At 42.9% G+C, this 27,588-nt stretch overlaps 1 protein-coding gene across 50 annotated transcripts in view; it reads left to right on the forward strand.

The window, feature by feature from the left end:
- PPFIBP1 (PPFIA binding protein 1) overlaps positions 1–27,588 on the forward strand; it is a 125,971-nt gene that overhangs the window by 74,243 nt on the left and 24,140 nt on the right. For 12 of the 50 annotated variants that reach the window (XM_068950180.1, XM_068950246.1, XM_068950217.1 and 9 more), the window contains 10 exons: positions 7,706–7,792; positions 9,099–9,212; positions 9,817–9,948; positions 14,053–14,136; positions 18,204–18,296; positions 18,812–18,904; positions 20,700–20,814; positions 22,317–22,349; positions 23,730–23,791; positions 24,507–24,591. In XM_068950180.1, coding sequence (XP_068806281.1) covers positions 7,706–7,792; positions 9,099–9,212; positions 9,817–9,948; positions 14,053–14,136; positions 18,204–18,296; positions 18,812–18,904; positions 20,700–20,814; positions 22,317–22,349; positions 23,730–23,791; positions 24,507–24,591 — 898 coding nt within the window. Of the gene's footprint in view, positions 1–2,137; positions 2,268–7,705; positions 7,793–9,098; positions 9,213–9,816; positions 9,949–14,052; positions 14,137–18,203; positions 18,297–18,811; positions 18,905–20,699; positions 20,815–22,316; positions 22,350–23,729; positions 23,792–24,506; positions 24,592–27,588 lie in introns of those variants that run through there. The other 38 variants (XM_068950510.1, XM_068950528.1, XM_068950516.1 and 35 more) reach the window with 10 other exon arrangements.

Consider the following 27,588-nt stretch of genomic DNA (forward strand, 5'->3'; position numbering starts at 1 on the left):
GATACCTGCAATGGCTGGTCGAATCCAGAGTATAGCTATTGTGAATAATGGGTCTGTCCTCTCACAAATCAACTGCAGATTTTGACGTTTCTTCAGTGCGTTAATTCTTCCAGAGAGCGGCTGGGACTAATGAGAGTTAATAAGAGGAGTTGTTAGCTTTCAGAGAGTTTTCCTGGCTGGGTAAACATAACTTGTAATCTTAGAGATATATTAGCCTAATTTGAAGACAAAACGATTCCCATGTGGTGGAAACGGCTTGGTTAGCCAGAAATCATTTCATATTTTTTATTCATGGAAAAATCTTGTCTCCAAACCAAAGTTTGTTGTTTGATTGTCGTAGCGTGGGTGTACAGTGCTTTTATTCGGCTCAGCTTGCACTTATGTTGAGCTTAGCCAGTGAAACGTCTTTATGGAAATGTGTGGCACGTAGATGTTTACCACCAAACACCTGTTTCAGATCCCTCCTCAAGTCGTAATTTGAAAGGAGCCTTGGGATGCCGTTTAAGTCTGTCATCATAAACTGTCTCCCAGCTCTACTTTCTGTTCATGAGAGATGTAACTCTAAGTTTTCTTGACCCTGTTCAGGACCCTGTTTCTTACTAAAGATGATTGTCCGAATTGGGGTGTTTTTAACACTGGGAGATAATTGGGATTCGTTTCTAACGCTGGCTGCTTGGCTTGGCATCTTCATGCATCTTGGATGAGTTCATCAGTAGTAAGAAAAATCTGTGCACTCCAGTTCTGGAACGTGCAGCGTATGTTCTTGTTATAGAGCAGCCCCAAAGGCAGGGTGGCAGAGCATTTGAAAAATCACGATTTGCAATCTGAAATATACGAGTCTGGCTTAAAGAACACTGCTTCTGTTCCCCTTTCACTACTTTTTTTGTTTTGGGTTTAATGCTCAAATTTTAAACTTTTTATCCATCAATATGAGTTATAAACATCTTGTTTTTGTTAATAAGAGCTGTACTTTTTCAGGTAATCATAGGACTCCAGGAATGAGGCATTGAGGTAAAAAATATTAGTAATTAGTAACAATGCTGCTGTTAGTGGAGAAATTGCAACTTAAATATGAGGACGAAGCAGTTGGTTGTTATGGTTGCATTAAATGATTCTCAAGTATAACATAAACTGAGACAAGCCACACATGAGATTTAAGGTTGTTCAGTTAACTTTTTTTCCCCCTCTTATTCTTGACACCTACAGGAGAATTAAATGTATTCCTCCAGCTTTTAAAATTAATAGCCTATCAAGAGAAGAAAATTGCCTCCTGTTTGTCTTGCAATCGGGCAGTAGAGTCAGAATCTCTCTTTTTGTGTTCCTGAATTATTTGTACGGACGAGGGAGGCGTGGAATTGTTCTCACCGGGGACGTTATTTAGAGAGGGATGAGACAAGCATTTGTGGAGATGGGCAGCTCCGGTGCGCGTGGGGCAGCTTTTGCCAGGGTCAGGTTTGCATGGTACCGCAACTCACCTACTCGTTCCTGCCTGAGCCAGCCCAGCTCTGCACCTCCCTGCACGCTTTCCTTGCCAAAAACGGCATTTTCAACTCATTTTTGTCCTGTGAATTATTGAGCATTCCCAGGGGGCTGGATGGAGGAGTCTGGGTCGTGGGCCACCCCTGGATGCGTGCATTTGGGCATGTTTGACCCTGGTGGACTGGGGCGAGGACTCCTGTCCACTGCTGTACTTTGGTGGCCATTGCTCTTCAGGTGGAGGGTGGTGAGCAGCAAACATGCAAAGTCAACAGGTCTGTCTGCCTTGTCTGACAGATTAGCCCCTGGAGAGAAAATTAACTAACGAAGGGAATAAATGAGCATCGCAGACAGGAACCTGGGCGTATGGGAAAGGATCTTGTTGTCCGAGATTTCTGTGCTGGGCGTATCGCTGTCCTTGTGGTGGAGCTCTGCAGGCTCAGGTTAGAGGAAAGGTTGCTCCTCACGGGCTTTGATGTGTTAATTCCCCGGAGGAGCTGCTTTCCGCCTGTGAGGAGCGCCTCTTCACAGCTTCGCTTCCCACGTCTCCCAGCCCGGTGCCACGTTCTCCTCTGTCTTTGGTTGGACGAGGAGATCTGCCTCCTCTTAACTTCTCTGCGCTGCGGCTGGTGCGGAGGAGCCCTGACGGCACGGCGCCGAGCTGCTGGGGCTGCCGTGCTCAGCCTCAGCTACGTGCCATAGTCGCTCGCGTCCTTAAATGCGTGAAGATAAATATGACCGATATGGAGTATAGCTGGGACATTCACGGCCACTGTGTTTGGCTAAATAAGGTAAGAATATCTGTGCTCGGTCTGGCTCTTGCATTCATCTGTGTGACAAGCCGTGGCTGGGTAGCACTGCTCAGGAATAAGCATTTCATCTTCCCATTGTATCAGATACCAGCTGGGCTGCAGTGGAAGAAACTGAGTATTCTGAAATGGTTTCACCTTCCCTATTCAAGAGCTGTGTTACTTATGTTTAGAAAATGTTTCGGGTAAACTCAGAGTGAAGGTCTGTCTTGAGCCGATTTTCTTTCGGGAATTCACTTGTATTTTAGTGAAGCCTTTAAGATGTAACATGGGGTGCTTTTTTTTTTTTTTTTGCTGCTCATTCCTTAAGAACAATTTGTAAACTTTAAAGAAAGGCTCGGCAGTGGATCTGCGTGCCTGCTGTTACAGCTTGTGAAACAGGCTGAAACATCAGAGCGATGAGTAGGGAAGCATGAAAGGCAGGAGATGCGGGGCCGTGGGGGCAGCGATGGGCTTCCCCGCAAACTGCCTACACCCTGCTCCGGGTCATTCTGCCAGCATTAATTTGGGATGTAATTATGCTCACAAAGGGCAAAGCCATCACCATTCTGTGTGACAGGGAAAGTGGTGATGAGCAGTTTGTTTGGAGGACCTCGCGGATGTGCCTGTGACCCACCAAGTGATTTTGAGGTAGCTGAGGCTCGAGAAGCCCCCTTGCAAGGGACTCCTTAAAACAGAGTGAGCAATAGCTGTGCTTAGCTAAGTGTAGGTAATGTGTATTAGAATGATTTGAATGACTTAAGCATGTTAATGAGGTCTCATTTCACTCCAGATGGTCAGGAAGAAGTAGTCCGGGACAGCCCACTTGCCTAACTGTTGACGGTGCTGTAGTGGTCCTAACAGTCGGTGCAAACTCTCGCAGAAAGAATGGACCAAAAATAACGCTGTGGAGTGGTAGTACCTTTTATATAAATCGGCTCACGTCTTCAGCAAGAACAGTGTGGTTTGTTCTGCCGATTTTGTCTCAAAAGCAGAAGAGAAAACAAAGGATAATGAAGGTATCGGCTGCAGTAGGTTAAAGAGGAGGTTTATTTTTGAAAGGAAATTTCAGTGCTTGAGGGGGAACAATAAAATATTTTTTGGGTAGGTTAAAAAGCAGAAGCTATTAGAAACTTTTCTGTGGTTTAGAAGGTTAAATAAGTTCTAGAGAAAATGGATTAAAAGGCAAAAGGCAGGCAAACTGTGAAGGTTTTGTGATGCATCTGCTTATTACAGGAATAATTCCCACTAGAGCAGTATGGATTTTTATTTACATGACTGCAGACAAAGCGTACACACATATTTAACAGATTAGTAATGGATTGATCTTGCAGAGTTTTAAGTGCACTGGATCTGATCTTATAAGGCATTTTAAGCAAATGCTTAACTTGAAACTTCTGAGACGCTTCAGTGGCATCGTGACAACTGTTCTTTTGTTTATAGGATTCAGATCAGCCTTGGTAAATCTGCGTTCTCTCTTCCCATCCAGTGTTCTGCAGTTAATCCCTAAATTAAAAACATATGCAAAGTCTAACAGCTTAGTTCCAGATTAATTTTAAGTTACTGATGAAAAAGAGCCTTCTTTGGAAGATGGGAAAGCATGCATTTCACAGCTAGTAAACTGCGTTAATCCTGTATAGACTTGTATGATGCAAATGTGGTCCAGATCTACCAAATACCCCAAATACTCTTGTGGTTGCTGTGGAATCAAATATTTATTTTTCACTTTTTGTTTGTTTGTTTTTTTTAAACGACGCCTTTGCTCTGCGCTGAGCAATAGCTGCCAGGCTCTGCCCCAGAGGAGGCTGCAAGCCTCCAAGCGCAGAGAAAGCCTTCCCAGAGGACATGCTGGGCGTTGCTCTCCCAGGCCTCGCACGCACCGCAGCTCCTCTGTCTGTCAAACCTCCCTGCTGCCCTTTCCTGTGCTGTTTCGGGCTCCCGCTGCCCATTGCCCAATGCAGGTATACCTTTCCCTTTTTCTTGGAAGGAAAAATGTGCCTGGTATCAGCTTTTTTTTTTCTTTTGGGGAGAGGACAGAGCAGAGGAGACCTGCTGGAAGGTGTTGCATGGCTGCTACCCACCAGTCCCCATCTCTGGACTGCCGTGGGACACGCTGGCGCTGCAGCTCTGTGTAGTAGATGCCGTGGCCTCTGTAACCAAAGTCAAGGACTTTCTGCCTTTTCATACCTAAAATGTGCTCTGACATTGCAGAGTTAATCCCAGGTGTTATGCAGAAGATGCAACGTTTCAGACAGAAAGTGAACTGCTATTGAGCTGTACACCAAGTTCTGCTGTTTTCAGTCTACTACAGGAGGTCTGTTTTTATGCAGATTTACAAAATGTTTCTGGCTGCTGCTGGTAAAAGTAAAGACGTTTGGATTTTGTTTGGTTTTGTGGGAGAATAGTCTTTACTCCAGTTCTGCTTATGATTCTCATAATTTCCTCTCTGTTTCTCATGGTAATATGCAGGTATGATATGAACTCTCACTCTCTAAATGCTTCTAGTTTAAAACCCAGTATGAGTTGCTGAGCAAAACAGGATTTTTTTTTGAGGAATGTGAACAGAGTTTAACAACTAAGGTGCCTTAGCAAGACGTTATGCACAATGACTAACACTCTGCTTTAACACCTCGTTAATTTTCACAGCATTGGAAAGGCATTTTCGTTGTAGTGTAAAATAAATACTTACAGCCCCATATTTTTTTCGTGCGGTCTTCGGTTTTGTGCCTGGTTACACTGACTAGAGATAGCAAGAGGTTCAGTGGTTAGGGCACGGATGTGTTGTTTAGGAGGCTGGGAATAGAGTTTATGCTTTGGCAAGGACTTCCGTGTGAGCGCCCGCAGGAGAGAGGGCGTCTTTGCACCTCAGTTGCCTATTTGTAGTGGAGGCTAAATATCTCTTTCCTACATCAGGGACACACACTGTAGTGCTAAATGTGCTATATATTACAAAATACAGATGCTATAATAATGGGGACCGAATAAGTGCCTAAGATGTACAGGACTGTAAATGAGGAAGGAGCTACAGAATAACAGGAAGTATGCAAAAACCTGCAGTTTGCATTATCTGTGCAAATCAAGTCACATAATTTAAAGGATAAGCTGTTAAGCTTAGCAGCTAACGAGTTTATTTCAGAAACGCTTGGACTTCTTTCACCTAAATTAAAACTGTTATAAAACTAAAGATGTCATTGACCTTGAATGAAAATCGAGTGGCATGAGCCTAAGTTCTGGTAGAGGCTGGGAAAAACAGTGCAAACTCAGAAGTTGAGAGTGCTTCTGCTTTGGTGCTGAGATGCTAGATGGTCAGAGGGCCTGGTAATTTACTGCTAAATAATTTGGATACAGAGTATCTTTTGAAATTTGGAATTCAGGGTGTTATTATGGTATGAGATATTGATACAAATTACTTAGGTGCATGCTTTCCTAGCCCTGCTGTAGCTCCTGGTGATTTGAGGAAAGATGGAGAAGTTATGCATGTAGATGCTTGGGAGATACTTCTGCTACTGCACACTGACTTAAAAGCCACCAGGGTACAGCCTCATTTCTTGAGGAGAGCGCTAAGGTGAGGTCAGACGCTTTGTACCCTCTCCTGTTTGCTTTGCCTCTAATCTTCAACTAACGCTGGGTGGTTTGTGGTTGTCGCTCCCCCAAATTCAAACAAAGGAGTTTCTCACGCCACCTGAACTCAGGCATGCAATGTAAAAAAGGTATTTTTGCAGGCTCGTCTGAAGCCTCCTCGGTAATCGGGGGAGACAGCCTGCTTCAAAGGGAGATTTAAAGCAGAAACCTGAGGTTTCCAGCTCATGAGTGAGGGTGGCCTCTCACGGCTAGGTTACTCTGCCGCCTCACATGGGCATGAGAGTCAGTGGCCCAATTTCTTGCCATTAAGTGCTCAGAGGGAAATCGAGGCCTCTCGAAGTCAGGAGACGTCTCAGTGCTCAGTACACTGGATTTTAGTCCGAATTCTCAAACTTCTCTGATTTCTACCATCATGGCAACAAGGATTTTTTTTCTGAACTGAGATTTGACTGTGACTCTACCTTACAAAGCGCTTGGAGACAGCTTCGTGTATGGATAGAGTAAAAATTCTTCTCCCTGCTTCAGAGCATTGAAATTAGTATGAAGAAGGAAAATTGCCAGTTCCTCTGGACTCTTGGATAGCATTAACGTGTATTTTTGTTTCTCTTTAGCCTAAAGCGGCTTAATAAAGAGATGTCTTCAGAATGCAGACTTTCATGCATACGTAGTAAAAAGTGCCCGATGTAAAAGGATGTCTCTTACTGTGCGATTAAAAAAAAAAATTGACTTGCAAGAAGCCTAATGCACGTTATGTAGCTTGTAAGTTGATTTTTTCCAGTTGCTGAATGTCTCAGGATATTTGTCTCTTTGCAAGTATGGCTTAGCATAGTACAGCATGGAGCACAAATTTTGTTAACAAAATGCTGAATGCGCAGTAAGAGAATTTGCAGAATTGGGTCACCAAAAGGTTCTTCCCTTCTCATCTTTAAGCCCCTGAACAATTCATGTCCTGAACTGTGATCCTGTATCCTTTATTGACAGTTTCTTTCGTTTGTAACCCTTGGCGGGGGGAGGAGGAGGGGCCTGGAAAATAATATAAATCTATTCTTAAACTGTGCAGATTAGTAATACTCTTGTGAGTTCATAACATTGACAGACATGTAAAAATTGTTCTTAGTGGCAGCATTATGAGTTGAAAGTCAGATCTGTGTACATTTATGTTCTTTTACATGTTGTGATAGGTTTTCAGAGTATGTTTTTCCCAATTATATTCTGTCTTGAAGAAAATTTTAATTTAGTTTCTATATACTAGTTTACTGACGGAAACTGCCATTCTGTTTTAAGTAGATAAATGACAATGTCTTATTAATAAGTTAAATGAGAAACATCAGCATTAGGGCTTCTGAGACGTTTTTGTGTTGCTCAGTGGTTTTCAGCCTGTGGTTTCGCAGACCTTTGACAGTCCACAGACTAAGAAAAGCAAGCCTGTTGTCAGGAGGCTTAAAGTCTCCATACAGTAGTGTTCCACTTAAAAATGTTATGGGTCTACAAATCAAAAGAGGTTATTACAACAGAATTATTTAATATTATTATTCTCAGCTGTATTAATGTTAATGTAAGTATTCGTGCCATAGCTAATTACCTGTGACTGTTACTTGAAGCTGATGAACTTTACAACACGGAAAGCTTTGCATCTCAGATCCTTAGATGGTGTTAGTCAGCCTAGTCCTTTTGACTTAGATTGACCTTGCCATCAGGGTATGTCTGGCTCATAATACTGTATTTTAAATGTCCTTATCGCAATGATTCATCTTACTGCGTTTGACTAGTTTCTGGTGTAGAATGATTTTAAATTTATACTGAAGAATGATGCTTATCATATGGTAACTGACAGATGCAATGTTTGATATGTCTTTCAGACTAATGGACACATATCTGGTAATGGCGATGTGTATCAAGAAAGGCTGGCACGTTTGGAAAATGATAAGGAATCTCTTGTTCTGCAAGTGAGTCATCACCTAAATTATTTTCTTCTATTCTTGTATTAATAAGACTTTTTTGTATTATGTGATTAAACCTGTGAGGATTTATTTGCAGCTGTGCCATCTTAGGCAGTGATTGAAGTGTTGCTGATGCCTGGGGGTTAACCCAGATTATGGATAAGTGCGAATTTAGATTGCAGTAATAATCAAAACGCCGCCTTCTCTGTGTCTGAACTTTTTGAATCTTGCTAGCCGAGTTGGTCTGCAACGCCATCGTCTTCCTGCATTCCTATATATCCTTAAAACCATCTTCTTCCTTGATTGTTCACCTGCTGTCCACATGAGGTGGCACACGTCCTGTCCTTAGGCCTACCAGAATATCCCTGTGGCCACTAGCCACCAGGCAAGCGCCACACTCTGGAGGGAAACAAGGGCAATGAAAGCTGCGGGACCGCTGATGGGCAGGAGGGGACTGTTTCCCGCTCTGAGACTGGACTGTGCTGGAGCTCACCCCAGCTGCCCTCGCTGGCTGGCTTCTCCTGCCGTCAGGCGTCTGGATCACCTGGCAGCCCTCCATGAGCTCTGCGCCGGCAGCTGCATGTCACCTCACGTGGACCTGGCCCACGGGCTGCCCGTGACAGTGCAGAGCTCTGTTCCAGCTGACTTACCCTCACTCCCAGCAGCAGTGCAGACTCCCTCCAAAGAGCCTATTTAAAACAAACACAATTTTATTCAGAAAAGGCTAAATGGGAATCAGTCTGCAGTCTCAAAGGTGTTGTCTTGGTCGTTCTCGCCTTGCCTCAGTTGATGTGCATTAACCTCCTCTGTTTTTATCCTTGGAAAAGGAGAAGCTGTACAGTGTGATACACTGTATGTAATCACTCAGAAAGAATAACTGGCATTTGGTGAGGTTTAAGTATTCAATTTTAAAGTAGAAGCTAATAGTCTTTAGTCAAGGCACTGTCACATCTTTAGTTTTAATGTGTTACAAAATACTGACATGGCCTGCTTTTGGTGAGGAGGCAGTAGCAGGTCTGCTGCTTACAGGTTGGCTGTAAGATGCCACAGCAACTCCCTTGTGAAAACTCCCCGGACAGGTCAGGAATGCAAAATTGCAATGCGTCTGCCAGAAGTTCAGCCAAAATTCCAGTAAGCGTGAGGGGAAAGCTTTCTGTCCTCACAGTTGACTTCTCTGTGTCCGCTGCAGCACCCTGCTGTGCGCCATCCTTATGTTGTTGTATTTCATCTGGGGCCAACCGGTGCTATTATTCATATATGATTCTTCAGAGGATACAAACAGTATAGGCATTCCTTTATCTCCACTTTACAGGTGAGTGTGTTGACTGACCAGGTAGAGGCCCAGGGAGAAAAGATTCGGGATTTGGAGTTCTGCCTAGAGGAGCACAGGGAGAAGCTGAATGCCACGGAGGAGATGCTGCAGCAGGTATTGCAAAGAAGCATTTCTCTCCCTCTGTGTCTCTTGTTCTGTCGTAATGAATTGCATTTTGCTTCAGGGAGAGCAGTGTGCCTCAGTTCAAGATGTTTTATCCCTTGATGTCACTTAACTAAGTGGTAATTCTCTTACTTCTGTTCCTGCTATATTTGTTTGAAAGTCTTTGTACGTAGTCATTTCAACATTGCTTTACGCTACAGGAATCCAGTCCTACTGTCCTTTGAGCCTTTCCCCACTGAACTTCAAAGAGATTTGGATTAAAGCCTCTGGCAGGATGGGTGGATTCCTCTCAAAACTCCTTGCTGCTCAGAGCAACTGTGATGACAGACGAGTTTTATTCTAGCCTTGGCAGCAAACCCCTGATCGTGGCCTCCGATCTCAGATGCATCCTAGGTGCCTCAAGTCTGTCAGATAGGCTAATTGCTGTGTCCCAGGGCTTCATAGCACGGAAGGAGTATAATGGTTTGCTCCATCAAAGAGGCCTCTAGCTGTAGAAATACATTACCTATTTCTGGGCATGTATCTTAGTGCTAAGTGTAGAATTCTTTTCCCTTGGATGAATAATTCTGTTCTGTTCCTCTTTATCTTAAACCAGGAGCTTCTGAGCAGAACGTCCCTTGAAACTCAGAAACTGGATCTAATGGCAGAGATTTCCAATCTGAAGTTAAAGCTTACGTCTGTAGAGAAGGACAGACTGGACTATGAGGATAGATTCAGGGACACAGAGGTGAGTGAAAAAACAGCTGAATAGCTGTATATGAAGAAATAAATAGCTTCACATTACATGAAAATTTCCCGGAAATTTATTTCTTTCATCTTTAACGTTGAGACATTTATTTTTTGAAGTGAAAACAATGTTGTCTTTTCCTTGGTAAACGCTAGTTTTACGAAGAAAAGTTTCCAACAAGAAATTTTAATTCTTGTCATCGGATTTCAGGAGCACTTAAATAAAATCATGAATATGTTGCACTTTCCTGTCCCAACCTGAAACCTACCTACTCCTGAGCAAGGTCATCTGTTTGAAGTAAATTTGAAGCCCGTTGCAGGTGCACCGAAAGACAGGGCTTTTGGATTCAGTAAGAGAGAGAATGAGGTGATTCAGTGTGGTGGCATTTTGAAGCCGTACTCCAAACTCCATCCCATACAACACATTTGAGCTCTCTCATACAGCATTTGAGCTCTCTGCATCTCGAATTTGTTGGATTTTTCTTTGCAGCAGAACCTTTTTTAAATGTTTGAAGCCAGAATGCCTCACAGCAGTGCAGGTGGGCAAACCTAGTTTTGCCAGGAAACCCCAAGAACCAGATTATGCTTTGTTGCAAGGGTTGGCATACCCTCATATCAGAAATGTCTTGGCATCAGCCTAGGGAGCAGAGGAAAATTTCCAATTCCAACTTCATCAGTGAGCCGAAATGTCTGATGTTCAGATTGCGGATGTTCCAGAGTTCCTTCATTTCTGAAAGGGAAGAAACCATAATGTCATCACAGAAAACAACTCTTACCTCATTCACTTTAATCAGTGGCTTTTCAAATTCCTTACTTTTTTCTACATATTTTCCAATGAAGTGAAGTTCCTTCACTTGTATTGTTAAGTGTAAGTGGAAAAAATTAGGCTTGCTTCTGAATTGCTTTTCTGGGGCCTGTTTCACGTAGTCCACAGACCCAAGGAGGTCCACAGGTTGAAAACTAGTGACTTGAATCATGTTCTGGTTTGAAAGGTGACGATCATCTGCATAGTGATTCGGGTGTCTTTTTTTTTTTTTTTTTTTTAATAATGTAGGACATCTGGCTACTGTGAAGCCGAAAGTAGAATTTGTGTTGAGTTCCATTACCTTTTCTTCTAGTTTGGTACCAGTTTTCATATGAAAGATCACAGAATTACCCTAACAGCATCTGACTGCAGTCCAGGCAAGTGCTCTCCGTAGCAATGCTGGACAAATTGGCAGAGGGAAAGGCGGGGAGGGAATTCTTGAAATTTTTTTGGTTCCATAGGAAGTCGGTTAAGAATTGGCTGCTTTCTGAACTCCCATGAGGTCTGACTGCCACAGAGAACTTAGTTTTTCATAAATTCTAATGTAGAACAGATAAATCTCTTCACTTATGTACTGACACCCACTGTAAGCAGTCTGAATGATAAATAAATGAATTGACACCTGCAGTAAATGACACTGGGAAGGGAGCAAGATTTGGTCTGAATGACTGCAGTGAACTGGTATTTTTAGAAATGAATTCTACTGCATGTTCATTTATAAACACCCTGTGGTGTTTTTTTGCTCACTAAAACAGGTAACAAAAGTATTTGAACCTTAGGTGATTTGCTTCATCTCCTTTTATCCTTTTTTTCCCATGTGATTCTTTCCTTATCTTTTCTGTAGTCCCCCATCTTTCATTTCCCCCTGTGCTGCAGTCTCTCCATAACGTAATAGCACAACTCAGGAGACAGAGAAAGTGGATGTGGAACTGGCCCTGTTTCAGGAAAAGAGGTTACGGTATGGGAATCACAACATGCACTGCAACTCTGTAGGCTCTGTGCAAGAGGCTTTCCTGCATGGTAGCTATGAATTCTCTTTGAAAGACCTTGAAAGGTGCCTAATGCCTTTGATAAAGATAAGATCATCTAAATTATGTTTAAATGTAATTATTTTAATTAGGGGTCACGTAGATTTATTTGCTGGAAAATTATGCCAGAACTAGCAAACTGTTGCTAAAATGTGTTCCTCCTCTTCCTTTAAAAAACAAAATGGTGTAGTTTAGTGTCACAGAAATGATTATGTTGTTACTTCTGTCTTTAAACAGTTTATAGTTGTAAAAGGCGTAGGCATAGACACTCAAAGGAATAATAGATCTTAATTTCTATTTTGTCCAATGACAAATGGATGGCTAATCAGCTGTAAGGCTCTTGGCCGTGTGAGATTACATGTGAAACCGCTGTCCAGTATTTTGGAGGTAGCGTTTATTCAGGGGCTACTGTCTCCTACAGAATTATCATTCAGATTCAATCCTTTGTACTATCCAGGATAGGATATGTTGCTACCACTCCCTCTTCCAGCTGGGTAAGTTTGTCATTCACCACACTTTCTCTGAACGGATGCCTCAGCGGTAAGCTTTTTTTCTTTTGTGCTCCAGGACTTTCTTGTCTAGATATTCACAAATACACAGCTTTTTCAAAATTAATTGCGTAATTAATTGAGATTTATAGTTGATCTGCTCTTTAAATCATTCCGGTCTTGCCACTTTCTCAGCAGACAACACCATTATTTTCCTTAAGGAGCATGGGTGGTCTGAGTTGGGCTGTGTTTATGTAAGAAAATATCGTACTAGGCAGTTTATTTAGGGAGGAGTCCATAACCAGACATGGTCTTTAAAATAGCAGCCAGAGGTTAAACTGGCTCGCTCAAGGGGAATTCTTTGTAATTTAAACACCACCAGTCTCCTTTAGGCAGATGGAGTTCTGAGTGGAGCAAAACCATGAACGTAATTTGTGTTTCCCCCCTCCCCAGCTTAAAGTTATCATTGCTGTTTTGTGCCTCTCTGGCCCTGCAGTGAATAGTGCACATAAAACAAGCTGGGAAGTAAAAGGTTTTGGGGAAGTAGGAATCTGTGTGACTTAGCCCCGTCAGGGCCAGTGCAAAGAGGAGCTGTTGGGTATTTGTATGGAGAGACCTGAGACAGGCTCAGAGGAGTTCAATTTAATGGTCCTTTCCTGTTGTGCAGGTTTTTAGGACAGGGAATATGCACTAAGCCGCCCACAGCAGGTATTTTAACCCATTTAGGGGTGTCTAAAGAGGAAGTATTAAATGCAAGCAGAGCAGATGCCGTGCAGTGGACCACCATGTGGGTGGCTGTTTTCAAAGCCAGTGTAGTCATTGGCTTTTTGGTCTGACCAGAAATCCTGATTAACCATATGACGCCCTGAGTGCCACAGGGACGTAAGTGCCTCAAACATAATATTGGTCCCCGAAAGATTTCAGATCATAAGCAGTTATAATTATTGGCCCCTTCACGTTTCAAAAAAAGTTGTGGCCTCCTTGCTCTGGCTACTGCAGGAAGAGGCAAGCACAGCCCTTGGAGAAGTAGTGGGAGAAAGGGGTAAATGCTTCAGAGCAACAAGCAGTGAAGTGAAATGCACTTGGAGGACTAGGATTTCCTAGGGAACCTCAGTGCCTCTGACAATCTCGGCCTCGGGCGGCTTGCCCAAAGTTAAATAGCAAGTCAGTGGCAGGGAAGACGAGGCTTTGGGTTTTTTTTTTTTTTCCTCTGCTCCTTTATGCAAGGTCTGACCATCCCTTTTGTACTAATGAGGATCTCTATATGAAACTTGATGAATGTACTCCTCTGCCTTGAACAAGTGAGAATGTAATTTACGGTAATTGTATTATACATAACTGAAGACACTAGCTAATGTTGCACTTGCAGGAGAGTAATTGAAAATGTTTTTATGTTAAAGCATGCTCTAAGGACTCTGCTTTAGTTCTATTTAGCTCTTGAGCAGGCTGTACAGTATTTTGGATGACCAATTAGCAATGATAAATGACCCAGTTATGCATGAGGCTCTTAATAGACAGAATTTAGTTTCTGCTCTAAGATCATAGACAACAGCTTCAGCAGTTATAGCTACATAGACTATTTTGACATTGGATCATGCCAAAGCAAAGATGGTGGTGGTAGGAGAGAAAAGCCCAAAACAGATCAGTCGTCATAATGTCAAAGCTAACCATCAGCCCTGGAAACATAGATTTGTTAGAGATCTTTAACATATCCTTTGGTGACAAAGGATACAGAGAAGGCAGAGTTATTGAATGCCTTCTTTGCTTCTGTCTTCACTGCTAAGGCCAGTCCTGAGGAATTCCAGACCTTGGAGAAAAGAGAGGAAGGCTGGAGAAAGGAAGACTCTCCCTTGGTTGAGGAGGATCAGGTTAGAGATCTTTTGTCCGAACTTGACATCCACAAATCCATGGGCCCCGATGGGATGCATCCACGAGTGCTGAGGGAGCTGGCGGATGTTATCGCTAGGCCACTCTCCATCATCTTTGAAAGGTCCTGGAGATCAGGAGAGGTGCCTGAGGACTGGAAGAAAGCCAATGTCACGCCAGTCTTCAAAAAGGGCAAGAAGGAGGAGCCAGGAAACTACAGGCCTGTCAGCCTCACCTCCATCCCTGGAAAGGTGATGGAACAGCTCCTCCTGAAGGTCCTCACTAAGCATGTGGAGGACAAGAAGGTGATCAGGAGTAGTCAGCATGGATTCACCAAAGGGAAATCATGCTTGACCAATCTGATAGCCTTCTATGACGGAATGACTGGCTGGGTAGATGAGGGCAGAGCAGTGGATGTTGTCTTTCTGGACTTCTGCAAGGCTTTTGACACTGTCTCCCATCACATCCTCCTAGGTAAGCTCAGGAAGTGTGGGCTAGACGAGAGGACAGTGAGGTGGCTTGAGAACTGGCTGGATGGCCGAGCTCAGAGGGTTGTGGTGAATGGCGCAGAGTCAAGTTGGAGGCCTGTGGCTAGTGGTGTCCCCCAGGGGTCAGTCCTGGGCCCAGTCTTGTTCAATATATTCATCAATGACCTGGAGGAAGGGACAGAGTGCACCCTCAGCAAGTTTGCTGATGATACTAAACTGGGAGGAGAGGCTAACATGCCAGAAGACTGTGCTGCCATTCCGAGGGACCTGGACAGGCTGGAGAGGTGGGCGGAGAGGAACCTCATGAAGTTCAACAAAGGCAAGTGCAAGGTCCTGCACCTAGAGAGGAATAATCCCATGCACCAGTACAGGCTGGGGGTTGACCTGCTGGAAAGTAGCTCTGCCGAGAAGGACCTGGGAGTGCTGGTGGACAACAAGTTAAACATGAGCCAGCAGTGTGCCCTTGTGGCCAAGAAGGCCAATGGTCTCCTGGGGTGCATTAGGCAGAGTGTTGCCAGCAGGACGAGGAAGGTGATCCTGCCCCTCTACTCAGCCCTGGGGAGGCCTCACCTGGAGTACTGTGTCCAGTTCTGGGCTCCCCAGGACAAGAGAGACATGGCACTACTGGAGAGAGTCCAGCGGAGGGCTACCAAGATGATTAGAGGGCTGGAGCATCTCTCCTAGGAAGAAAGACTGCAAGAGCTGGGCCTGTTCAGCCTGGAGAAGAGAAGATTGAGAGGGGATCTCATCAACCTGTATAAGTATCTGAAGGGGGAGTGTCGAGAGGATGAGGCCAGCCTCTTCTCCGTGGTGCCCAGCAACAGGACAAGAGGCAATGGGCAGAAACTAAACCACAGGAAGTTCCATCTGAACCTGAGAAAAAACTTCTTCACTGTGAGGGTGACAGAGCATTGGAACAGGTTGCCCAGAGAGGTGGTGGAGTCTCCTTCGCTGGAGATATTCAAAAGCCGTCTGGATGTGATCCTGGGCAATATGCTCTAGGTGACCCTGCTTGAGCAGGGAGGTTGGACTAGATGATCTCCAGAGGTCCCTTCCAACCTAAACGATTCTGTGATTCTGTGATTCTGTAACAGTCCTTGTTGGAAAGGAAAGCTCAATTACTATAATGATACAGACTGTCATCTGTGTATTTAGAGTGATGAGCTTTGTAAGGATCAAATATTTGAAGAATCGGTGAGCAATTGCAGGTATATCCAAATCAGAAAGTTGTACGTTAGCAGTAGCTAGTTAGCCATTTTAAGTTAGCCTTAAAATGTTGTACCTTTTCGTTATCCTCTTTGTGGTAACTGAGCTTGGATGAAGTATACACAGGTAGTTTTTTTCAGCCACTCAGACACACATTTGCTGCTTTAATCAATTTAAAAACAAAAACTGCCATTTCCTACTGCCTTCCTTTGGGTCGGAATCCTAGACTGCAACCACTGCAGAACTGTTTGTGATTCATTATTGAAATTCACTTTTTAAAATGATCTGCAGCTTTCTTAAACGACTGGTTATTGCCGTCACAGAAGCTCCTTTGCCTGCTTGCATTATGTCTGTACTCACAGAAACCATTTGCTTTAAGTTGGTGTTTTGAAGGGGTCTGCTCTCTCAGCGGCATACTACTCATCTGTTGCACTGCAGAACAGAAGTGAGGGCTACAGGCTGCTTGTCTCAGGTAGAAGGCAGTAAGTTATGGAGACAGCAGGACAGAGACTTGCTAGGGCTGCAGGCTACTTGGTTTTGGTTGACAACTACAGGTTGGTCCTGTTGTTGTTGCAGCTCTGTTTAGGGAAGCTCAGTCCAGCCCTTCCCTGCCAAGACCCTGATCCTAGCAGTGATGTGCTGTTTCGTGCTCTAGTTGTGAAGCCGCAAAACTTCTGGATATCAGGAGCTCAGTTCCTACTGAGCAGAAAGGTAGCTTTGTTCAGGTGAAGCAAGGCAGAGAAGACTGTATCTCCTGAGACTAAACCCAATCATGGACCTTATTTAATTGCTGGTATCAGAAATATTCTGTCCTTAAATTAGGACCAATTCTGTTATGGAATAATAAAAGATAGCAAACCTTATGCAGCCTTCACTTATGTCCTTGTCCACCCAGCAGTCATGCTCACGTCTTTCTTCTTGGTAAGATTTGCACTGTGCTGCAGTGCCCATAAAGGGCATGATAGCTTTCCACCCGGTGTCTGAGCACTTTGGATCTATCGCTAAAGAAATACAGATATTGCTGTGTTGTCATCAGATTTATTACTCACATAAAACAATAATCAGAGGTTTCCAAGGTGTGAAAACATGGAGTGGGGCTGGAAGGCCAGTGTTTCCAGGGATCCACGAGCACACTTTAAATGCCAGTTCATGGCTTGTTCCAGCGCTCGTTGCTGTTAGCTTGATGGACAGCGTTGGCCGACATGGGTGCAGTTTGCCCTACCGTAGAGGCAGGCCAGCAAACCCAAGTGCCGTAGTACCCTGTGAGTAGTGTAAAAGCTGTTATGCTGCAGTTTGAATCCTCTTCTATTTTCCAGGGTGCACAAAGAGCTCATCTGCTCTTTTGAAGAGTTTTCCAGTGACACGGCATTACAATACATGTTTAGGAATGGGATTTTTTCACCCAAATGTAACGCTGAGCTGGTGTCCATACATAAGCAAGCTACATGTGACAGAGAAGCTTGCTGGAGCATCTTTCAGACATGTGAGAAGGCTACTGCTTTCTGCTGGTGTATTCCGCTGCTAAGCAGGAAGATCGTTTCCCAAAGCTGTGTGGTTCATTATCTTTTGTATGGAGGGATATGCTTTGCAGCGGTATAGAATAGTGAGAGACTCCAAATACATACAGTTTTCCCTTCTTTCCCAGACCAATCTATTTCTTTTGTTATTTCCCTATATTTATAGTTTTATTTAGTATCTGTTTTGGAACTTGCTTTTTCCATGATGCTAGGAGAATTAAGTGCCCTTTTACTACTTTAATACTGCGTTCTGGACCAAGGCTTGGCAGCTCAGTTAGGATGCCTGTCTGGAAGGATGGATAGTTTTATGGGCAAGTCTGGAATGGGACCACAGAGCATGGTTTCTGTCCCACAGGCTTTCCACAGGTCTGGAGCTGCCACTTAACGTCCCATTTCCCCATCTGGTGAGTGGGGATGTTTGGAAGAAGAATGCCTTGGTGAGGCACAGTCAAACTCAGGGTTCACTTGACCCCTGCAGAAAGGGGGCTGTATGGCTGGCAGCGCGCAGAGCTACCTTCATGACATGGCAGCTCTCTGTAGGAGGATATCTGAGGGGTTGAGCTGTTTTCCTGAAGAAGTCAGGTCCACACTGGTGGTGGCTCCGAGTTTCTTCCAAAGCAGAGTGAATTGCCAAAGCACAGTTGTAGTCACACTCACTGTGGCCTTTGATGCTTAAACGCATATGCCGATGCTTGTTGCTGTTGGACTTAACTCTGAATTTGGGTGGTGTGTTTGGGTGCACAGAGCCCTTTTCATTGCTGTGGTTTTATTCTCCCACTGAGGCATGCCTGGTCAGCCACCATTCTGCCTTGTTTATTGATTTTCTCTGTTTCTGGTCTTGTTCTTCCCTTCACTCAGGATTTGATCCAGGAAATAAATGAATTGCGATTAAGAGTGGGAGAAATGGACAATGAAAGACTCCAGTACGAGAAAAAACTTAAAACTACCAAAGTAAGTGAGGCTGAGGGGAAGAAGCAGAGATAGGTATGAGTTGTAGGTTTTTGGATTTCATTCTCTTTTCCCCAGTCCTTACTATACCCTGCAAAGCCCTGAGCAACCTCAGGCCCAGGGATTTCATGGCGCTCACTTAACAACAAATCCCAAAAAGGGGTGGTTTTCGGATTTTGTGTCATGGTTTTCAGATCTAGACACTGGTTTTTATGAGGGATCAACCTACCAGGTAGTAGCCATTAACAGTAAATATATCACCTGTTTAGGTCTTTGTCTCACCTACGTTTCAGTGAACACCAGTTGCAGTATGTAAGGTGTGTGCCATGGGTGAGACCAAAGCTGAACATTTATTTTCTCCTAAATGTGCTGAAAATCGGCCACTCTTTTCTGAAGAAAAAGCATTCACCTAAGAAATTATAGTGTTCTGTTTCTGTAAGTGTCTAACTTCTCTTTGCCATTTAGCCTGACTCTTTTCTATCTCTAGTTTTCTCTCACTCCTCTGTCTCTGTTCCCAGTCTTTAATGGCCAAACTTTCTAGCATGAAAATCAAAGTGGGTCAGATGCAGTATGAAAAGCAGCGGATGGAGCAAAAATGCCAGATGCTAAAGGTGTAGTAGTTTAATTTGGCCTGTTTTGAATCCTTCATGTTCATCACACCATTTTCCAGTGTGTCTTGCATCTTGCTGTCATTCTGTGCTCTGTATTAATAATTATTGTCATTCTGTGCTCTGTATTAATCTGTGGTGATATGCAGTGCTCCCTTTCTCGTTAGATGTAGAAGACTCTTCATGTTATTCCTTCTAAACAGCTTTCACACTGGATGGAAGAGGATTTTAGTGTTGTGAACTTTGTGTTGGTTACTCATAATTGAATTAGACTTAGGTTAAAATTTTTCCTCTTCCACTGCCTCTTCTTTAGCTTACGTCTGTTTTTCAAAACTAAATTTTTCTAACCGTCCTAGAGAAAATTTATTCCTGAAAAGTAACTAGGAAACAGTGGTTCCTTTGCAGAGCGCTCTCCCCCCAAGCATACATTTACATAACATGTTTTTAATTCAGGACAGAAAATACACAACGTCAGCAACCACGTGGAATTGCAGTTGTCCGTGGGTATACTTACTGATAGCTTTTCAAGTGACCGAGAGAGGGTCTCTTTTTGGAGAAAAAGAGGTCTTACACTGTCAGAAATCCCATCAAAGTCAGTACCAGTTTGGAGCACTGCAGGATTGTACTATAAAGCCTCTGTCCTGGAAGAAGTTTTGATTTCTTGAGAATTACAAGATTTAAAAAAAATTTTCTTTTTTTTAAGATGCCGTAGAGCAAAGAGGAAAATCCTGTAGCTTGAGCCATAGTTTGGATCACAGATATCGCTTCCATGAATATTTGTGATGCATCTTTTGAAGGAAGCTCAGGAACACACTTAAGCCACAGTATTATAGTTTGATTTATTTCTTTTAGGATTTAATACTTCAGTTAGAAGCTATAAATGCCAAAATTAGGAGTTTTACTTTACTTCATTTACAAACTGAACACATTAAAATTTCGATATAGGGTACGTTTGCACTGAGGGTCACGTCTTGCTGATGCTGTTGCACAAGATCTCCCCAGACATCAAAAAAACATGTTACTAAACTGGACAGGATTTGACTGAAATTTTAAAAAGCTAAATGCATGAATCGGTGCCAGTAACTTGCTGGTGCAGATGGTTAGAGCTAAGTCAAAATCTGACAGCATTTATCTGATATACCCCAACTCCCCCAAACACCTTCTGTGTTCCTCCCACAAATCTCAGCGCTAAGCTTCCTTCCCTAACGTGTGGTCAGTAAACCCAAATTGTCGCGGAGGTGCCCCATTTTCACCTGAATTGCTTTTCAGAGTGTGTTTTTGTGCTTGACGGTGTCGTAATTGATTTTTCTTTCCTAGTAAGCAGTGGTTATTTTGGAAATTGTCCTCAGCCTGTTGTAAGTGCAGTTCAATAACTGTCCAACTGTGAACATGCAAAATGCTCTGCAGGTGTCAAAGTTCGTAAAACCATCATACAGATGTCAGTGTTCATAAGTTCTAGCATTCAGCCTCATCACCCATAGTTTTTCTGTCTGTGCAAGGTGAAATAAGAAAACTGGATTTTTGACTTTACTCTTTCTAATTTAGATATAAAATCTCTGTTGCAATTATACATGAGACTGAAACTTTGGGACCGTAGGCCCTCTGTTTTGGCCCTTCCGGACTCAGTGGCCTGTTGTGCAGTTGAGATGCCGAGTCCGGTGGGGGCACCCTCAGCCAGCGTAAATCGTTCCCTGTTGTCAGGGTCCTTGATCTTTCTGACTCGCTGAGAAATGAATTTTGAAAACATCTCAAATACACGTGTGGAGACTGTCCATAATTGATCCTGTATCTGTTACAGGATGAACTAGCAGCTTTGAAAGAGAAACTGGAGCAGAAGGAAGCTGAGGTGAAAAGGTTACAGGAAAAGTTGGTTTGCAAAATGAAAGGAGAAGGAATTGAGATACTGGACAGAGGTAAGAACAAGGGAGGCTCTCCTTTAGGGCTGCCTAGAGGCATCATGTAGTTCTCTGTCACCTAATCTGAATCTGATGTTTCTATGAATTGTTGTATGGGAAATTTAAAATCTCAGTTTCCATATACTTTTTGTCTTCATGTTTACTTCTAAAATATTTTGTGAGTATTCATAATGCAACTGCTGAACCTACCCTTAGAGTAGGTTTTTATCCACTGGAAGCTAGCTGGTAATCCCTAGTTAGCCTCTGTGGTTTTTATGCCTCAAAAGATGCAGTTTATACTGGCAAAGATGTCTTTGAACTAATTTAAACCAGTGCCCCCCAAAAATTATATTGACAGAGAAACTTGCTGTGTAGATATGTGTGCTGGGCTTTGCTTATACACTTCTCACTGTTATGGAAGGAGAAAACCGTGTTGTGTACTAGTGTGATCTATACCAGCAAGTCTTCAGCGTGGACCAACCCTAAGTAGGTGAAATTGAGGATTGGTTCTTATTTGCGCACCAGAGGAGTCTGAATCCTAACTAAACTTTTGAATGAGCACAGAAATTTTGTCAGCTGTTTTTTTATTTGCTGGCAAAGAAGAGACAAAACAGGAAACTTAGATTTGGACCTTTTTTTAAGAAAATAATTTTTTTTTAAAGACTCACAGAAATTTGTCACAGACTTTTTTTGACCTGAAATTTCATTTCTGAACCTGTCCTACTGGAAGTTATCACTGATTTTAGATGGTGCTTTTGAAGTTGGCTTTTTAGATATGTAAAGCCCCAAGAGGTTAACTAGTCTGTTTCCCAGACCTGGGGCAGAAACCACAGTGTGTAGTTTGTCAGATTTTATTTAATAAAAGTACCTGTTTTAAATAGCACTAGGTAAGACCGCTAGAAGTGATCACAATGAACTGTGGTTCCTTTTTTAGAATGTGTAAATGTGAGCAAGGTCTGGGTTTGGTGTGTTTGTTGCTACTTATTCTGGGCTTTCTTTCCTGGGGGCTGCAGAGTATGCTGAGCTACTGCCTCTTGGTACTCAGCTTTGGTTTAGTTTTCAGTATAGCTTCGGAGAGGATCTTCTGCCATGGTGAACCATGATTTTGCTGCCTTGGAGCAATATTAAGTAATGCTATGCGCAGATAGCACAGATTCTCTGCCCCGTTAGCTGAATTGTGATTTCTGAACAAATATTTTTACATAATAAACTAGCCGTTTTTTGCCCACTATTAGCTTTAGATTAATTTATTGGCATAAGGCATCTTTGAGACCTTATAAGTGAAAACATATGGGCAAAAAAATATCCTCCAAACAGGTAATTGTGTAGGAGAACAGTGACATTATTTGTTTCCTTAGGAACTTTAGCAACAGGGGAGTGCAGGTTAAAACTGTGAACTGCTTGCTTCTGCAATAATATGTGAGAAATAGTTTGCTCCTTAAGTAGCAATATTACGTTAAAAGTTGTTTAATGCCATAACCTTTATGCTAATGTCAAATTCAATGGATTTTCCTGCACAGATGAAAATTGTAAAAAGAAGCTCAAAGATAAAAGTAAGGTTTCTGGTGTCTTTCCACAAGCATTTGTATTTCAGGAATGCTTTCCAGTACAGCTTTCTGCATGTGTTTATAAAACTGCTTTAACAAACACTTGTTAGGTTGCATCATCTATAACCTTCAATTACACTCACAGTAAAATTTGAGAATAAGGGTGGATATGCCACACTCGCAATACAGAAGTTTCTGGAAAAAAGCTAGTAGACGAAGAAAGATCTGGTCTGAGGAAGACTATCAAAGTTTCTGTTCAAAGCTGAGTACGTAGATTTTTCTCCTTAAGACGCGCATGCAAATAAAACAGTTGCCTTTCACTGAAGTGTAGTCACAATCCAGTAAGCCAGATTTTCCATTAGCATAACTCAGTCAAAATCATTGGAGCTGTATCAGTTGGGATTTTAGCCAAGTATGTCTAACTGTGATTTATCTAGAAAGTCAGCCAGGCAGCTTGTTTTGTTCTTGCATTTCATTAAGGAGGAAAATGTTCTCCCCACTGTGGGATTTTTCAGAGGAATTTTAGGAGATTAAAACAAAGTAAAGTGCTTGCTTGCCTGAGGGTTTGGCCACCTCCCCACGTTTGCAATGGAATTTAAAGTTTAGTTCATTTATGCAAGGTAGACTTCTTGCAAAAATGAAGATTTACTTCAATTCTCTTTAAAATTATCTAGTCCACCTCCAAAATCAAACCTCTTAGACAGTTAGAATATAAGCGTTCAAAGTATTGTACTATTTCGTGAGTAAGGGTTATAGATGAAGCACAGAACACTCATCTCTGTGTTAGGGACCTTTTTCAAACCTGAATTACGACATGTATTCTAGCATGACTGCTCATCCCGGCAAATACCTGTATCATTCCATCGTGCTGTCCTCATTCCTGCATCCATTCTGAGTTATGACTAAGCACCACCACACAACGCTTTTTCATCATGTCCATTAATCCTGTTGCTTTGTATGGCGGGTTTTTGAGATGCTGTTCGGAGTGCTTGGCGACTGTTGCACTGAAAATAGGTTTTATTGCACTCCAGTTACAGTATTTGATATTTTGGAGGTCTTGTTTTATAATTATGTGGATATTTAAAAGATGGAGATAATGCAGGTCAAGCAGGAGTTTTACTCTTGACTTTTCAGTTTTCCTGTGGTTTGGGGAGAGGTATTTCCTAAACGTGGTCATTTCCTTGATAAAAACGCCAGAAAAAGGGTTTTGCAGAAAAAGGCATTTCTTCTTTGTATTTCAGTCTAAAATAGAAATTAAGTGGTTTGTGGTTTGTCTTTTAATTGTAAATTTACCTTCAGAAATTATTGACTTTTGGTTTTGTTTTTCTTCCTTCCTTATACCGTCTCATTTAAATTGACTGCAGTAACTGTATTGTGTGTTTTTAGATATAGAGGTGCAGAAAATGAAGAAGGCGGTCGAGTCTCTAATGGCAGCAAATGAAGAGAAGGTAGCAAAATCAGTATTTTTTCAGTAATCATTCATCAGATTGAGTTTAATCTCTTAGAATATCTGCAAAGGTGGACTTGTCACAATTCACTACAAAAGCAAATTTGTAAGAGTCGAGGATGCACTGTAGTCAAAAGAGGCACTGCAGTGCCTTTAAAAGGGATATAATTAGGCATTTATGAGCTCTGTCTTGTGTACGCAGAGTCCTTACACAACGGTGTCATTAAATTCAGTGGAACTGCGACTTACGGTATACTCTCAAAATGTAAAGAGCTCCCCACAAGTCCCACGAGATACCACAGGCCACATTTCCAGCAGAGCTTTCTGTAAAGTAGGCGTTGTTTTCCCATGTGGTTTTCTGCATTCATATGCATGAGCATTTTGCAGGATGTTTTCTTTTGATCACCGAAATCCCTAATCCTTTGATTACTTCTCTCTTTGTAGGTGGCAATATTTATTACACTGTAGCTTGGACTTTAGACAGTTGAAATCCACTTTCAATTCTGGGACAATTCTGATGATTAAACTGGTCATAGTTTTTGCTAAATACAAGTTCTCAGTATTTCAAAGCTTCTCAAAGTTCTGGATCTTGTCCTATCCCCATTTCTGTTATTTTTAGTTTAACAGCCAGTTAAACTGAAGAACATCTGGTATTTGTATTTCTTATTTTTGGTTTACCACAGGAAAAACACAATCACAGCTTCCCTTTATTTTAGGATCGGAAGATAGAAGAACTTCGGCAATCTCTGAATCGGTACAAAAAAGTTCAAGACATGGTGATATTGGCTCAAGGCAAAAAAGGTATTGTGGAATTTTAAAGATTTTAAACTCTACTCCCATTTAAACTGTAGGTGCATGTAACTCTATCGGTGCAGGTGGTAGAGCTTATTGACTCTCAGAGTTAGTACCTTTGGAGGTATCTCTTAGGCACAGTTAAGGCCAGTTCTTCAGCTGGTATGAACTGGTACACTTCCTTTCCTTAGTAAATTGTAATCTCCAGGGCGGTTGCGTTGATTTATCTCAGTTGGACGTTGTCTCATTTAGTACCTGGAAGTAGTAACTGCTGTTGTTACATTGCTTTTTTATCCCTCTTGTAAAATGACTTTGCATATGATAAGGTCTTAACACCTTTCCGCTGTCATCTGAAATGCCTTTCTGGGTTAAATGCTCCCTTACATGTTAAAAATCACCATTTCCCTTTTTTACTTGTGTTCCTCGGGAGTGTTCGGTAACTGGGCAACACAGTTGCTGAGCGTGCACGTTCCCATGAGCGGAACCAGCACTGCCCCAGTAATTGTGCACCATGCAAGAGCAATGCCCGAAAGCTGCGGAAATGTCTGTAGCAAAGTGTCTGTGCTGTCTGGTCTGTCGCTGGCACATAACGTAACCATCAAAAACCACCATGCGCAGCAATTATGGCAAAGCTCTCTTTCCTTACTGCACCAGGAGGCCAAGCTAGCTTTTCCTGATCATACCTGCCAGCCTCTCTTCATACAAAAAAAGCCTTCTCTGCCACTAGATAATGAACTCAATCATGTGGCTCAAATGGTACGTATTATACGTACCATAACATATTACGGTATGTTTCATGTGTTCGATGACTATTGGAGCATTCCAGTTCCAGGAACTTTTGATCCCTGAAAATGATAGATGATGATGATGGCGGTCATCAGTTTGATGTAATTTTATTGAGTTCCTTCCTTCTCTTGCTCTTTTTTCCCTTAAAAGAAAAGCAAAAGAAAGACTTGTAGAGCACCACACTAAAATGATTCTGGGTTTCCAAACAAACACATTCACACGTTAGAAAATGAGCATCAACCTTTACAGCTATAATCCATCCTCCTGCCCTGTATGCATTACTAAGCTGTTTCCCCCCCCCACACACACATCATCCTGCTCTTTTTGCAGGATGCAAAACTCAAAATGCTTGAATTGCATTTTTTTGGTCATTGTCCTCTAAAAGACCTGTGTTCAAGAAATTTCAGACGTTAGCGTTCTGCTAGCGAGAGGGCCTAGCTCACTTTTTCTGATACAAAATATGCACAACGTAGAGGTCTGTGCAGAACAGTGTTGTATTAGCTTGTTTTGGAAACCTCCTTTGTCACTGAACCCTCAGAAGGCCAACCCAGCCTTCCGCAGGCCTTGAATTAACCTAAGTTCATTGCATGAGCTTCCTTAGGGTAGGCAACAAGGGCTAGTGGGTTTTATTAGTGGTGCAAATGTTAGAGGGGATGACCTTCCCAAGAGTGCTAGGAGGGGGATGTGGGAGCCCCCAGGGATCCCTTCAAAGAGTGAAGATTGTCAATAGCCAGAAATTGGTGAGGAGGCAAAATAACTAATTTATTCTGGTGGGGAGGGATTCAAATGTTTGAGCTCTTGAGTCCTGCTGTACTAGGCCAAGGTAGCAAAAGCGGAGGGGAGAGTCGCGTCCGATCATGCTGCTAGGATTGGGAATGAGACACAGGAGAGAAGAGAGAGTCTTTGCATCCTTCTTTTCCTCCCCCCGCTCAGTTTTGTTTGCTCCAGAGCCTGCTGTGAGCCTGTGCACTCCCACATTGTCGGAGGAAAGCCCCAGCCGTTAGGAAACGAGTAGGTGAACTTGCGTAGACAATCACGTGGACTTCCTCAGCAGAAGAAGCCAAGTTCCTGGGGGGCTACAGAGTCCTAGACACAGGCTTTTGGGAGGTCGGCCCTGGTGGAAAGGCAGCAATCAGGGTGGGAAGGCACTGACTAGTGTGGCTGAAGGTGCTGGCTGATTTGCAGGGCCGTGGGGAAGCCCACGGCTGCGATCTCCAGCTGTCCACCCCAATCCCCCAATGAGCCCTGCACCTCCGAGGTGGGCACTGCCCATCTGCTCAGAAACCACCTTTGGAGCTACCAGAGCTGTCAGTCTGGGTTGATGAACATAAACCCAAACTGGAGTTTATGTGCATGGTAGTGTGCCGGGCTGCAGTCTGGCTGAGCTTGACCACCAGCTGTACAGGTAAGCCTTCTTGCTGCCTGCTTGTTAGGTAAGTGGCAGAATGACACCAGTTGCTCCCTCTCCCCTTTTTATAAAGTGTTTGAGATCAGGAAGTCCTTCCCATCTGTGGGCTTTGGCTCCCAAGATGCAGGAGCATTTCCATCCTGGAAACCAGTGCTCAGTGGCACTAAGGACACAGCTTGCCCATCTTCGATTTGCCAAGGCTGGGAAAGCACTGAGTCAATGTGAGAAGAGGGAAGGTGGTTATGGGCAAAGCAGCGTGCCTTAGTACTAGAGAAAGAGAGTAGCATTTTTGAAATAAGGATTGTTTTTTCACGTTTTCAATGCTATGCATTCAAAGACAGGAAGGTATTGAAACAGACCTCGGGTCTCCAGGAACTGTGCTCTATGGCCAAATCATAGAACGTGGACAGAGATTTCAGCTAGTGAAAGATGGGCAAGGAAGATTTTCAGCATAAATAGATTTTGGCTTCTCTTCACATCAGATCTTTGGCAATGAATGATCGCTTTGTGCTGTTTTTTTTTTTTTTTTTTTTTAAAGAAAGTACTGATTGCCTTGAAATGTTTCTGGTCAGTGTCAGTACCCTGGTATTGACCACACGCATGGAAATTCAGGCCTTTCTCTCCTTGGAGAGACGATGCCAGATGCTGATGTGTGCTGCTGAATTCGCAGAAAGAGATAGACTTAATTTGTGACAATGTGCAAACCTGATGTAGTCACTTAAAAGCTATTGTTATACTCTGTGCTGTGAGCTGCATTTTCCCTATGGCTAACTCGGAAGATACCACAAAAAGGAGTTTTGTTTCCTAATGTT

Source organism: Struthio camelus, chromosome 1, assembly GCF_040807025.1.
Source record: "Struthio camelus isolate bStrCam1 chromosome 1, bStrCam1.hap1, whole genome shotgun sequence".
Taxonomy (NCBI): domain Eukaryota; kingdom Metazoa; phylum Chordata; class Aves; order Struthioniformes; family Struthionidae; genus Struthio; species Struthio camelus.